This window comes from Heptranchias perlo, chromosome 2 (genome assembly GCF_035084215.1).
Source record: "Heptranchias perlo isolate sHepPer1 chromosome 2, sHepPer1.hap1, whole genome shotgun sequence".
Classification (NCBI taxonomy): Eukaryota; Metazoa; Chordata; class Chondrichthyes; order Hexanchiformes; family Hexanchidae; genus Heptranchias; species Heptranchias perlo.
Window position 1 is genome coordinate 24,026,980 of NC_090326.1, and position 15,628 is coordinate 24,042,607.

The window sequence follows — 15,628 nt, forward strand, 5'->3', positions numbered from 1 at the left end:
GATTAAACCGACCAGATGTCAATTCTTCCTACTCCTCAACTAGACTTAAAAGATCACCCTATTCATGAAAAAGCGTTGTCCCAAAGTTGCCTCTGCTTATTTACAAATGTAAGGCACAATGATAAAAAAAAACACATTGAAATACAGCCTCATTCCACTTCTTGGGATATTGTTATAATGTAGGTGAGACGTGACTCTTTTGGCTCTCCTCCCTGCTCTAGGGGCAAGATATTTGCTCAACACTTTCTTGAAGATGGTACCCCTTTAAAGGAGCAGTGCACTTAAATTCGAGACTCGGGCCCTAAAATGTCTGAGCTCTAGGATGATGGAATGGAAGATGTCCGCTATGGGGGGAGGTGCAAGAATTTGGAATGGAATATGGTCGTGCCAGAACTCTCCCCCATTTCTGGAGGCTCTTTAAATTCCAGTGAGGTGGTGGGGGTGGGGGGGCAGTGTTTGGGTGAACCTTCTGCCCACCTCCCCACACCAAATGGGTGTGTCTGGGGGAGTTCCTGGACCACCCCCGCGTCCCCAGGAAATTATGCCCCAGCACCCTTATAAAATCATAGGAGAACTCAGGGCAGCTGAGAGACTTGAGGAGGCTCCAAACGTTGGGCAGAGAAAGGCAATCCATCTGGAAGGGTCTCTCCGCCGTCAGAGCAGCATGGTTCCACTCCGAGCAGCAGTCTAGGGCGGGTGTCATCGAAGCACCCCTGTACGTGCGATGTGAATGCCCCCCTTGGACCCCTCAGTTTGGGGTGGGGGTCTGCATCTTTGGGCAGCTGATAGAGTAGAAGCCCAAGAAAATCAGGGCCTCTGCGCTTCATCAGAGAATTTGTGGAGTCCACATAAGAAAAGAAAAACCACGAGCCATCGACTAAATTGCTAAAACCATAGCAGTTTGATGCCCAGACCCTGTAAGTGCAATCTGTACATTATATTATCAGTGTTTCTTCAAGGGGGGGGGGGGATGGGGAGGTAGGACAAATCGATTTAATTGATCGCATCTTTCCTGGGGATTTATAGGACTGACATTTGGGAATGAGGTCTTCTTATAACCAGGTTATTTCAAAATGCATTTAGTGTAGCACTGCAGCATTGATCTAACATAACTGGGGCTATTGAGTTCAGCAAACCTACGTGTTGGTTGTTCACAAGTACTCTGCTGGACAAAGACAGATTTCATCTTGAAGCAGTCTATCTGACGCCTCCCACAGAGTGCCATGTTAGGTTTTGTGCTTCAAGGAAGAGATCCCAAACCCAGTAAGCATCAGCTTGGCTGAAGGAAGCGGCCAGTCCCCTAAGAGTGCAGTCCATCCAATGCCAACTGGAAATCTCCCCACTCTCAAATAAATCCCGCTCCATATCGGGAGATGTCATTGCAACCACCCAACAAGGGGGCGTTGGCACCTCAGTCGCCTTGGCTCAGTCACAAACAGCTAAAGACAAATCCCAGAGGCAAAAGCATTAAATCGTCAGGTCATTCTTTTTTGGAAAAAAAAGGGGGTTGACATCAAGAAAAATGTCCGTCTTGCTTTCGCTGTTTAAAGAGATTGGTATCGGACAGGAGTCATGCCTCACTTGTTTTCTAGTGATGTCTCAAGAAGTGTTAGGACGATGTGATTTACATCATTTTGTCCTATACTTGTAAATAAACAGGAGTAGGTTTGTCATCATTAATGTCTTCTTGTCTTCTTTCTGTGTTGCACATTTGTCTGAATCTAGAAGCAGGAGACACAATATATTTCACACCCAACCTTCAGCCAGCTGGGTTCCGCCAGGCTATCATACATTGAGATTCTGATTTGCAGTAAGGTGTCCATTTTAGGGCATCCCCTTTCAAATCTACTGCGGCAATAAACTGATTTATGTGAGTCAGTTACTAATGCAGATTCTGTGCTGTCAATAGAACAAGACCTGCTCCATTCAGTGTCTTTAATAAAGAAATATTAGGGATGAGCTGGACAGTCATGTTTAGAGTAACGTATTCTCTGATTTGAACGTCAGACTACATCTCAAAATGGCACTAGTTTATTGAGGGCATAATCTCTGATTTCTTAGCATTTTTCCCATCGGAAGTATCCTGATTGTCAGGAAATGAAATTAAACGGAGTCCCAATGAATCTTTGCTAAGAAACTTTATGTTGAGTCTGGATTCCCTTTCAGTGGGAATGTACAGCGATGAATAGTTTAAAGACCAACTGGCTGATGACATGAACAACTCTGTATTCCTGATTCTACACACATTAATTAAAGGTCCCACTGACATCATAGAATAGAGACATAGACTTTCCCCTCTTCAATCTTTCATAACACAAACATTACATCACCTAGACTGCAGCCTCCGATTAATTTTTAAAAAGAGGGAGCGAGGAGTTAACAAGTAAAAGACACGTTGGACAGGTATTTAGAAGAACTCAGAGCAAAAATGGAAAGACTTGCAAATGCTGGAAATCTGAAATAAAAAACAGAAAGTGCTGGAAATACGCAGCACGCGTGTCAGCACCTGCGTAAGAGAAAAGACAAGTTGTGATATTATGGGTGTGTAATCTGTCATCAAGCAGACAGCTGATCTCTTAGCCTTCAGTCTGATGACACCCAAAACATTATAAACTGTCCTTTCTCTTTACAGAGGCTGAAAGACCTGCTGCGTAGTTCTAGCATTTCCTGTTTTTATTTAGCAAAAGCACTTGCCCTAATGGGCAGCCACATTCTGAAACTTAATGTACAACCCTGAAGTGTGATTAAAGTATTAATACTGCCGCTGGCCTCAGTTATTGTGTGCCTTTGGATACCTGTCATAAATCATGGGTACACAAAATAAATGATAATAACAATGAATCACTCCACTTGTTTATAATGCTGTAGTATCATTGATCTCCTGTTGGTGGTGCTGCTGACTTCTGCTGACCAGCCTAGGAGTGACACAGCAGCACCACAGTAATACAGCAGGACCACAGTGAATACTGCAGGTCCACAGTAATACAGCAGGACCACAGTAATACAGCAGGTCCACAGTAATACAGCAGGACCACAGTGAATACTGCAGGTCCACAGTAATACAGCAGGACCACAGTAATACAGCAGGTCCACAGTAATACAGCAGGACCACAGTAATACAGAAGGCCCACAGTAATACAGCAGGTCCACAGGAATACGGAAGGACCACAGTAATACTGCAGGACCACAGTAATACAGAAGGACCACAGTAATACAGCAGGTCCACAGTAATATAGCAGGACCACAGTAATACAGAAGGACCACAGTAATACAGAAGGACCACAGTAATACAGCAGGTCCACAGTAATATAGCAGGACCACAGTAATACAGAAGGACCACAGTAATACAGAAGGACCACAGTAATACAGAAGGACCACAGTTACACAGCAGGACCACAGTGAATACTGCAGGTCCACAGTAATACAGCAGGACCACAGTTACACAGCAGGACCACAGTGAATACTGCAGGTCCACAGTATTACAGCAGGACCACAGTGAATACTGCAGGTCCACAGTAATACAGCAGGTCCACAGTAATACAGCAGGTCCACAGTAATACAGCAGTTCCACAGTAATACAGCAGGACCACAGTAATACTGCAGGTCCACAGTTACACAGCAGGACCACAGTGAATACTGCAGGTCCACAGTATTACAGCAGGACCACAGTGAATACTGCAGGTCCACAGTAATACAGCAGGTCCACAGTAATACAGCAGGTCCACAGTAATACAGCAGTTCCACAGTAATACAGCAGGACCACAGTAATACTGCAGGACCACAGTAATACAGCAGGACCACAGTAATACAGCAGGTCCACAGTAATACTGCAGGATCACAGTAATACAGCAGGACCACAGTAATACTGCAGGACCACAGTAATACAGCAAGACCACAGTAATACTGCAGGATCACAGTAATACTGCAGGACCACAGTAATACTGCAGGACCACAGTAATACAGCAGGGCCACAATAATACAGCAGGGCCACAGTAATACAGCAGGACCATTGTAATACTGCAGGACCACAGTAATATAGCAGGACCACTGTAATACTGCAGGACCACAGTAATACTGCAGGGCCACTGTAATACTGCAGAACCACAGTAATACTGCAGGGCCACAGTAATACAGCAGGACCACAGTAATACTGCAGGACCACAGTAATACAGCAGGAGCTTACAGTTGGCACAAAAGTATACATTGGTCAAATTTAATGGCTACAAATTTGTCACATCTAATGCAAGGAAACCAGTCGCTTCCATTCATTGGCTGGTTTACTGGGTACGTCTCTACTTTTGTCTTGTGTTTATAATCTCTATTTTTTTCTGCTTTAGTATTGAACATGATCTTGCAGCATCTTGTCCTTATCCATATTTGACTTTTATTATAGTCACATTCCTCTCTTTAACATAAACACCATTGTCTACTTCTACCCTTTGGTCAGCAATAAGAATTGGTGTTTTGCAAAGTACTAGTCTCTTCCTCTCCAAATCCAGTTCCTGTTACGGATATATTTTGCACCTTGCCTGAAAGGGTGGTAGAAGCAGATTCAATAGTAACCTTCAAAAGGGAATTGGATAAATACTTACAAAGGAAAGCTTTGCAGGACTATGGGGAAAGAGCGGGAGAATGGGACTAATTGGATAGCTCTATCAAAGAGCCGGAACAGGCATGATGGGCTGAATGGCCTCCTGTGCTGTATGATTCTATGATTCTATGTAAAGACATTCTTCCTGTATTAACTCTTTCATCAAGTTTGACAGGTTGCCACATCATGGATATGAACCAATAATGCTATTCATATTTCAGTCAAACATGTTGCTGTCGAGGCTCAGCTGCTCATGGTTAATGTCCTACCTGGCTGATGCAAAAGCCCGGTTGATCCTCTCCTCCAGTCCATTTGATCCAACAGCCTTCCATGTCAACCAGAATTTAAAAGAATCAGCCCTCCGGCTACACTGGATTGACTTGTCACCTTTATCATAGTCAACGTTGTAGAACTTATCCTGTTGGAAGAGGTACATAGCCTGACCAGAGTGGCATCTGTCTATCAAGCCCTGAAAAGGAGAAACCAAAGATGAATAAATATATGTGATACTGATGACACTATTGAAAAGGTCAACACACTTCAAAATATTTCTTACTAATTCAAGAACTTGATGGCACCAAACTCCCTCAGCCCATAATATTGAAGGTTTCTTTGATTTTGACATCTCCTGACAGCCCAGATAGCACTGGTGCTCCCTTTACAACTCCCGCTGGCACAATTCCCAATTCTGCGCTTGTTTCTACAGTATGAATCCTTCTAGCCTCTCCCCAGCCTCACTTGGTTCCATTCATGGACCGACAGGTCAGACAGATAATTTCCTATTGAGCCTTTACCATTGCTGCTCTAAACCATTCACTGCAGGCAAGTGCTTAGCCTCTGCCCTGCATCTTCTAACGCAACACGGCTGAGATTGGGAACTCAACGGAAGGTTGCCCGATATGTGGTGCCAATATTTGGTGCTGCCATCACCTGGATTCTCAGCACATTATCAAAGGTATGCAGGGACTTCAGAAATGTTTTTTTAAACTCAATTTGAAGACAAATTCTCCACCCATATCTTCAAGCTTGTCTTCTCATGCCATAAACTATTCTTCTCAGATCCCTGCCAATGGTCTCCTGTAACCAGAGTGAAGAAAGAGTGGTCAGGAGATCCTTGCTCAAGCTTAACTTAGCTGTTTGACCAGGCTCCATAAAATGTCACCAGTGACTGAGTGGCACAGTACAGTGCCTGACATCAGTCGTCGGGAAAATGCTTGAATCCATTATTAAGGAAGTGGTAACAAGGCACTTAGAAAATCATAATATGATTAGGCAGAGTCAACATGGTTTTATGAAGGGGAAGTCGTGTTTGACAAATTTATTAGAGTTTTTTGAGGGTGTAATTAGCAGGGTAGATAAAGGGGAACCAGTGGATTAGTATATTTGGATTTTCAAAAGGCATTCGATAAGGTGCCACATAAAAGGCTGTTACGCAAGGTAAGGGCTCATGGGGTTGGGGGTAATATATTAGCATAGATAGAGGATTGATTAACAGACGGAAAACAGAGACAAGGGATAAATGGGTCATTCTCAGGTTGGCAGGCTGCAACTAGTGGGGTGCCGCAAGGATTGTTGCTTGGGCCTCAGCTATTTACAATCTATATTAATGACTTAGATGAAGAGACCGAGTGTAATGTATCCAAGTTTGCTGATGATACAAAGCTAGGTGGGAAAGTAAGCTGTGAGGAAGACACAAAGAGTCTGCAAAGGGATATCGACAGGTTAAGTGAGTGGGCAAGAAGGTGGCAAATATTGTATAATGCGGGGAAATGTGAAGTTATTCACTTTGGTAGGAAGAATAGAAAAATGGAATATTTTTTAAATGGTGAGAAACTAGTAAATATTGGTGTTCAGAGGGACTTGGGTGTCTTCGTACAAGAAACACAAGAAGTTAGCATGCAGGTATAGCAAGCAATTAGGAAAGCAAGTGGCATGTTGGCCTTTATTGCAAGGGGGCTGGAGTACAAGAGTAAGGAAGTCTTACTGCAATTGTACAGGGCTTTGGTGAGATCTCACGTGGAGTACTGCATACAGTTTTGGTCTCCTTATCTAAGGAAGGATATACTTGCCCTAGAAGCGGTGCAATGAAGGTTCACTAGATTAATTCCTGGGATGACAGGGTTGACCTATGAGGAGAGGTTGAATAGAATGGGTCTATACTCTCTGGAGTTTAGAAGAATGAGAGGTGATTTCATTGAAACATATAAGATTCTGAGGGGGCTTGACTTGGTAGACGTTGAGAGGCTGTTTCCCTTGGCTGGAGAGTTTAGAACTAGGGGGCATAGTCTCAGGATAAGGCGTCGGCCCTTTAAGACTGAGATGAGGAGGAATTTCTTCACTCAGAGGGTTGTGAATCTTTGGAATTCTCTACCCTAGAGGGCTGTGAATGCTGAGTCATTGAGTATATTCAAGGCTGAGATTGATAGATTTTTGGACTCTAAGGGAATCAAGGGATATGGGGATCGGGCGGGAAAGTGGAGTTGATGTCGAAGATCAGCCATGATCTGATTGAATGGTGGAGCAGGCTCGAGGGGCCATGTGGCCTACTCCTGCTCCTATTTCTTACGTTCTTACATTCACCTCTGCAACCCTGGTTAGAATGATAGGATGAAAGTTTCCTTTCCCTGCTGGCTGTAAGAGTCCTTTGAGAAATGAGGTGGGGCAATCTCAATCCACTTCACAGCTTTGTATTGCTGAATTGTAGGCACATAGCTGCCTATAATTCAGCAATATTGGGACAAAAGATCCATCTCAGTCAGGGAGGTATGGACTTTGGCAAAAATACTTATGTAGTAGTCATTCTATTCTGAGGCTGGGCGTAAGGTAGGCTGTTAGGGAAAGAGTAAAGGGAGCCGCACTTTCCAACTATGTGTAACCTGGAAGTACTCTGAGAATTCCATTTCCCCAGGACCGACAGCTCTCACCTTGATGATCATAAAGAAAATCATCAGAAAGAGCACATTAATGTGATGGATCACATGACAAACCCAGGAGAATGTTCGATGGGGAAATAAAAGAAAAATAATATTTGCGTGTTTCTGAGTGCGCAGGCACGTGCGGGGAGGGGAGAAAACATGACTCAAGGTAAAAAATATAAAATTTGATATGTTAATAAAGATGAGTACTGTGATCAGATGTGAGTTATAAATAATGTGCCCCAGACCCAATCTATATATTATATATTAAAAATCTTACATCAACAGGCACATCCTGTCATCTTTACCCATTATAAAATCTTATGTCTAAATTTATAATGGTGGAAAAGTGCAGCTGAGAGATTATATTAAAAACAACGGGCTAAATATAATGAATGACAGACTGGCGTGTGTATAAGGTCAGCAACATGACTGAAGCAGATTTTAATCCCAAAGCAATATTTCTGTGACATACGATTTCTTCAGTTTCGGAAATGTCACTCATAGTCTTCTGATGGTATGAAGGTAACATACAGCACAGGAAGTTTAATTGAGACTAACAGACAATTAGGACTAATTATTAAAGAATAATGGATCACTAGAGCAATTAAAAACAACATATATCAAGTTATTCTGGAGTGAGATAGGGGTTGGTAGGAGTGACTACACGGAAGGTAATGAATTAGCAGGATTGGCTGCTGTCTTTGGATTTTTGATACAGGGAAGAAATGGCCTCTATATCTTTGTTGCATTATAGGATTCGGTTCCCTTCCCAACGCACCTACTGAATTCCCATGCAGTCATGTGTAACTACATTGGATATGGTGGATGTTAATAAGATGCTAAGTATTTGTCAGCCCATAAACTGACCACAGTAGTGAAAGCAATGCCTCCATCCCCAGAGTGTATCAGTTCCCATACCACCGAATACACAGGGAATAAGAATGAAGCTCATGATTTTAAATTAATTATGGAGGTGGCCCTTTAATACTTCACAACAGCTTCCAGGGTATCTGGCTTGAAAATCTTCCTAATGGAGGTTTCAGCAAATTAGCAATCAGGGTTAAGTGCGGGCCTCAAGACATATCTGTGATGAAGCTAGTTTATACTTCTAGCTCCTTGGCTTTTAACCCCACTGCATTTTTGAAAAGGGGTTAACTGTTAAAAACACATTGCTAGCCCCGGTGCAGTCACTTTTATTACTGCATTTCAGCAATTTCACAAACAGTACAGAACCGGTTTACATTCCCACTTCTGACTCATTTGGCGTCTCAATTACTAATTCTTAAAATGCAAGATTACAGTTCTGTGACAAATGGTAAATTAGAATAGTCTACTGGGGGAGGGTCTTACTTGATACTGAGGCTGACAGGGGATTGGCCCCAGTGCCTGGACTCGAAGGAATGACACCTGTGTAAATATGGAAATCACTTCCACCTTTTATTCTCCATGCTTAAATTATATCCAATTCTGTACTGTCAACAAATTAAATGGGATTTTATTCTTGTCTATATTAAACTGTGAACCGAATGTATGAAGCCATCTAGTAATTGTATTTCCAGTTTCACAGAGACTGCAGCTGACAGACATTGAACAGGACAAACCTCTTCGAGCTCAATTTACAGCTGCTGCACACACTGTTAACCTTAAATTAAAACATTGCCAATAACACAAGAGAGGTTTGCTCACTCCAGAAAGTCATTCTGACCACCGATCCGGTGCCAATGAAAGTGGCACATGGTCACCACCTGCCCCGATCTAGTGCAGGAAATCGCAACTCTCTCATTTTAGGGTAGGTTTTACAAATTAGCATTCCCGGCGCAGATAAGAGCGTATACAGGGAATTTGAATGTGGCGATTTTCCGTCTATTTTAATAGACAGAATATTGTGCACTCCTATTCCCGTGCAAAGCTTCACACCCCAACTCGATATGAATTCCTGTTGTGCAAAGCTCTACGCCAGGAGCACTAACTCCTAAAATCTGCCCAACCCGCTCAGATCCACGGTTTAATCAAGCACACGCTGACTGCTGAGGATTTTGAATGGAATGAGTGTGCATCCATGCAGGCATTATCCGAAGCCCAAAGCTGCCCTTACTTTACCCTAATTAACAAGGAATTGGCAAGGACAAAGATCGCTGGTGTGGAAATGGAAACGTCACACTGGGGACGGAGGGAATGTTAAGGCATAGTGATGGGTCAGAATGAGCAGAGCTTCCCTCGGCATCTAGCAGTACCCGAGAGTGCTTAATGGAGACAAAGGGTGCAGAAAGTGGGGAACTGGTCCCACTGCCAGGACTGACAATCCTCATTTGATGAAACAATTGATACAGATAATTTACACTTCTGTTAACAAGTCCACTGTACTCAATGAACTAGGTGTTAATATCACCTTCTGTATATTCACGTACCTCATTATAAGAAATAGAAGCTTCACCTGTGGAAACCATTACAACTGCCAAACAAAAAGCACACACAGTGGGAGGGTGGTAATTTTGAATCTGGACGATTGTGTAAAACGGGTGATATTGGATCAGCCGCCCATTATACATCTCTCCCAAAGTCAAGCAGACACTATTTACATGAAGCCAGGCAGTGAGAAAATTGTTGATTTGTCAATGGAAATGAAAATCGGGAGAGTTGCATAACGGGCAGCTGATCCAATATCGCCCGCTTTACACTATCGCCCGAAGTCACAATTACCAACACTCGGTCGTTTGCCTGTGAAGTCACACAACTGCTGTCAGAACGGCACTGAGTTCTGATGATTGTGAAACTGTCTCAGGCTGTTGCCTGAGGTGCACTGTTCTAGGCATTGTTTGATGCAGTGCGTTAGCAAACTGTCCCTTCACTGCAGAGATCTGGAACTGAACCCACTCCAGCAAAGAAAGCCTCTTTCCTCTATTGGCTCGAAGTTCTAAAGGTCTTAACATGGAATGAGTTTGAAAGGAGCCCTAGTTCCTAGTGAGCAAACATCAACAGCACAAAAGTGCACTAAAATTCAGGGGGCGGTCTCACTCGGAGACAACACGAGCATGTCTACTACGGGAAATGGAAAGGTCAAACTGATCTAAAAGGCGGCACTCCTCTGAGATTTGTGCATTAAACTGCAGTGACATCTGGGCTGCATCTAACCTGCACTGCAGAGTGCAAAAAAAAATTATTGAGGGGAGCTGAATTCCTTCATTTGGCATTGCTGCGGTTGGTGAAATGTCTAGTATTTTTCTCCCACTGCAAAAAGACTTTTTTTCTAAAAATTGTTTTTTTTTTACCTCATTCACCGCAGGCAGAGTGGCACCCGTGCAACCCGCTCCCCTCATCCTCGACTTGAGCATAAAATCTAGGCTGACGCTCTCAGTGCAGTACTGAGGGAGTGCTGCATGGTTGGTGGTACCATCTTTTGGATGAAACGTTAAAACGAGGCCCTATCTGCCCTCTCAAGTGGGCACAAAAGATCCCATGGCACTATTTTGAAGAAGAGCAGGGGAGATCCTCCCAGTGTCCTGGACAATATTTATCCCTCAACCAACATCACTAAAAATCAGAATATCTAGTCATTATCACATTGCTGTTTGTGGGAGCTTGCTGCTCACAAATTAGCTGCTGCATTTCCTACATTACTACAGTGACTACACCTCAAAAGTACCTCACTGGCTGTAAAGCCCTTTGGGGGTCCTGAGATCGTGAAAGTCACTATATAAATGCAAGTTCTTTCTTTCTATTCTTCCTTTGCCATTTTGCAAGTCTGGCAATGGGGGAGGCTAGACAGGTTCTAGCCGCATGTCCCCACCTGACAAGATTTGACGGACAGGGCGTTGCACGCAAGTACACAGGGATCAATTCTATAACTATAGCAATGTAAAATAATAATTGGGGTTCAGTCCCCGTTGCTGAGTTAACCGATCTCAGCTAGGACCACAGTGGAGGGGCTTATAATCGCTTCCAGCATACATAGGCTGAAGAGAAAAAATCCTCGGTCAGAGGGATTCCTCTCCCAATCACTACTCAGTGACCCTTACTGGGTGTTGTACAAGTAAGAAAACGCATGACAATTACACTTTAATTAAAAAAATGTAACACTGATCCTTTAATTACTGACTTTTAAAAAATGTTGCTAAATTCTTATTGAATTGCATTCATCTCATTCACAGAGTGAAGATAGCTGAACAAACTGTCTATAGCACTCCATGACCTCACCCCTCCCTATCTCTGTAACCTCCTCCAGCCCTACAACCCTCCAGGATCTCTGTGCTCCTCCAATTCTGGCCTCTTGCGCATCCCTGATTTTCATCGCTCCACCATTGGCGGCCGTGCCTTCAGCCGTCTTGGCCCTAAGCTCTGAAATTCCCTCCCTAAACTTCTCCGCCTCTCCACCTCTCTCTCCTCCTTTAGGACACTCATTAAAACCTACCTCTTTGACCAAGCTTTTGGTCACCAGTCCTAATGCCTCCTTATGTGATAACACTCCTGTGAAGCGCCTTGCGATGTTTCACTATGTTAAAGACGCTATATAAATGCAAGTTGTTTTGTTGTTGTTTGTTCAAACTTCAACCTATTGTTTGTGAAGAGGTTAAAGTAGCCTGGCTGAATTCACTCCTCTGTAGCGCTCCTGATTTAAGCTGGCATTGTGCTTCATGATTAAATTTTCATCATCGAACTGTTATCTAATAACAAAGGTGGACGTGCATTATGCAGTAACGTTACAATTTAAATCAACCTAATGTGTACGTCTTCTCTGACTCAATCCTGCTCACCTTGTTGTTTTGAATTATATATACAGTCTCAACTTTCATTACAAAAAAAGGTCCAACTATCCACTTGAGTGTAATTGGCATCAATTGAGAGCAGGACAAAGGCCTTTGTAATATAATCAACAAGCCATCAGTAATGTGGTCAGTGAGAGAGAGAGGCCGCCCGTTATTAGTAAATTGACTGCATATTATATGGCCATTGTCATGCATAAGCATGAATACTGAGTATTGGTGGACTATTTGACCACGGGGGGCATTGCAACCGAACCAGATCGTGTCTTCACACACACACACACACACAAACATCTTCTAGCAGGAGTTGCTGGAGAAGTGGCCGGGAGCAGGAACTTGATCTCTTCCTTCCTAGCAGAAGGGGTGGCCTATCTTTACATGAAGTCAATGATATGGGCTTTGATCAGTTGAACCTTGAAGGTGTAAAGGAATTCATGTGTAGCTGTTGTGGGGGAAACAATGTCAGCGAATCTAGAAACCAGTTCCAGAATTCCCCAACATCTGGGGTAAATCTGAAGCCGAAGAACTCACCACAACCTGATGATCGGTGGTTAGGTTCCGAGATTTGTTGACACTGTGTAAATGCAATCTGTAACTTTGACCAATTTCCAGCATTTGTCGGGTACAAATTCTCCAATCTTGTTAACTAAACAGTGAATGCATCGCACTACCATTGCAGAAATGCAGTGAACTAGCTGTTAAAGTACCAAAACCAGTGGACAAACAAACCAACAATTTTCTCACTTGCCTGGCTCGACAGGCACTGGTGAGAATACTCCCAATGCTGACATCAGTTCTTTTTTTGCAGAACTAGTTGAATTGTAATTCTCGTGGGCCCCAGTAACCAAGTGTTTAATACGGTCACTTCACACAAGTGTGTGAAAGTGAGTAAGAACAATGCCATCAATCCCTGGACTTGTGTCCCATGGTAAAGAAACCTGACACTTTCCAAAGGATTCGACAAGTAGCTGCATGTGTCAGCTCATTAAAATTTCCTTTAGGCTGGATTGAATTCCAGGTGCTTTCCTTCAGCCTCGGTGTCTGATTGACTGCAAGCGATAATGAATACTCACTGTGTTGTCCTTCAGAAGAAAAGCACAGCACTGGATACCGGCCATCAGCATCTTGTGTGGATTCCAGGCAACAGAGTCAGCCCTGAAGAAGAAAAAAGGAGAGAGTGTGCCATTCATGTAGAGGAAACCATCAAAACACTGCTCTTACTGTGCAATGATTACACAGGGCCAGAACCATCTGAGATGGATGGGGTGTCACTTCATTGTTAGTGATTGGCTCCCAGTCCAACAACGCCTCAATTTTAAAATTCTCATCCTTGTTTTCAAATCCCTCCAAGGCCTCGCCCCTCCCTATCTCTGTAACCTCCTCCAGCCCTACAACCCTCAAGATCTCTGCGCTCCTCCAATTCTGGCCTCTTGTGCATTCCCGATTTTCATCGCTTCACCATTGGCGGTCGTGCCTTCAGCTGCCTCGGCCCTAAGCTCTGGAATTCCCTCCCTAAATCTCTCCACCTCTCTCTCCTCCTTTAAGACCCTCCTTAAAGCTTACCTCTTTGACCAAGCATTTGATCACCTGTCCTAATATCTCATTTCGCTCAGTGTCAAATTTTGTTTGATAACGCTCTTGTGAAGCGCCTTGAGACGTTTTACTGCGTTAAAGGCGCTATAAAAATGCAGGTGGTGGTTGTTGTGGTTGTTGTTGTTGTTGTTATGAGGAGAAATTGGGGCTTTTATTAGAAGAAAGAAGGTAAAGAGGAGATCCAAACTTAAGAGAGGTTTTCATAAAGTAAATCGGGAATAGCTATCTCTGCTGGCCAGTGAATCAGTAACTAGAGGGCATTAATTTAAGATCATCACCAAAAGAATGAAAGGAGAGGTGAGAATTTTTTAATATGGCACAGGGTTGTTAGGACATGGAATGCCCTACCAGATACAGTGTGGGAAGCAATAGCTTTTAAAAAGGAAGTGGATAAATAGTTGAAAAAGAAAAATTTAAAAGGGCATGGGGAAAGGCCAGGGGAATGGGACTAGGTGGAGAGCTCTTTCAGAGAGTCAGCACAGGCTGTAAAGTTCTATGATTCTAGTAAACTGCCCCTTTAAAATACCAAGGACGAGGCCTTACATTATAAAAACTAATATCAGAAAAAAATGTGTGGAATCAAAGGGAGTGAAATTCAACTTTGGTGGGGGCACAAAACAGAGGCTTGCAAATCGGCCGCCCATTATACATACCGTCCGATTTCCCTTTCACTTGATGGGATGTAGCTGTGTTTCTGGCATGGTGCCATGCAATGGTTATAGGTACATCAGTACCTTGGCAAGGGAAGGAGCATGAAGCTAATGATGTGGTATTTAGATGAAGAGGATGGATTATGTTTTGCGGACTTTGCGTGAGATAAAGTGACAGCTGAAATGTGTTAAGAATTCACAATGTCACAAGACAACAGGGGGCGGGATGGTTAAATTGGTGTTTGGCCAGAGCGCAAAATGGACTTTAATGGATCGACAGCCCGTTGTACATCCTGGATGATTTTCTTTTCCATTGCCGAATCGTTACTGCCTGTTTTACACTACCATATTCTGTAACAAATTTTGTACCATTCCCCAGGGAAACAGAACTAAAGTGGATGGTGCTGGAGAGGGAGCTCGAGCTGGCACTAGCACAATCGGCTGAATGGCCTTGTCAAAATGTGCAGGGAATAAAATAATGGATGGATGGAAGCAGAAAGGAAGGGAGGAAGAATTTGCATTTATATCACCCCAACCCAAGGTGTTTTATAGCCAATGAAGTCCTTTTGAAGTGTTGTAATGTAGGAAACGCGACAGCCAATTGACGCACAGCAAGATCCCACAAACAGCAATGAGATAATGACCAGACAATCTGTTTTAGTGATGTTTAGGTTGAGGGATAAATATTGGCCAGGATACAAAGCAATGTTGCATTTAAGCTGAAAACACTGTGGGATCAAGTAACATAAGGTATAAGTGGACATAATACACCACTGCTCGGCCCACTGTGCAACCCCCAACCTTCCCCCCTGATGTGATGTTTTAGCAACCATAATCATGAATGGTCAAGAAGTAGCATGTAAATGATGAAGAGAAGGAATGATGGGTGGATGAACTCCTGAGATATGCTGGAGATGACCATGTGGGGGCAAGGAGAAGAAGCTGCTGGAGGCAATGTAATGCCTGCATTGCAAAAGGCTGTGAGCAGAACTTGGAAACGACAGAGAGAGACGTTGGAGGAGGATGGAGTGGCTGAGGTTGAGGAGATTGACAATGGAAAGACAACCATGAACAGTTGCACAGGACGTTGTGATTGTGACCAGGCAGGGCCGAAGC

General features: G+C 43.4%; 1 protein-coding gene across 2 annotated transcripts in view; it reads right to left on the reverse strand.

Annotated features, from left to right (window-relative positions):
- LOC137335782 (acidic amino acid decarboxylase GADL1-like) overlaps window positions 1–15,628 on the reverse strand; it is a 138,235-nt gene that overhangs the window by 56,186 nt on the left and 66,421 nt on the right. For both annotated transcript variants that reach the window (XM_068001178.1, XM_068001188.1), the window contains 2 exons: window positions 13,343–13,424; window positions 4,861–5,060 (listed from right to left, as the gene is read on the reverse strand). In XM_068001178.1, coding sequence (XP_067857279.1) covers window positions 4,861–5,060; window positions 13,343–13,424 — 282 coding nt within the window. The remainder of the gene's footprint in view (window positions 1–4,860; window positions 5,061–13,342; window positions 13,425–15,628) is intronic.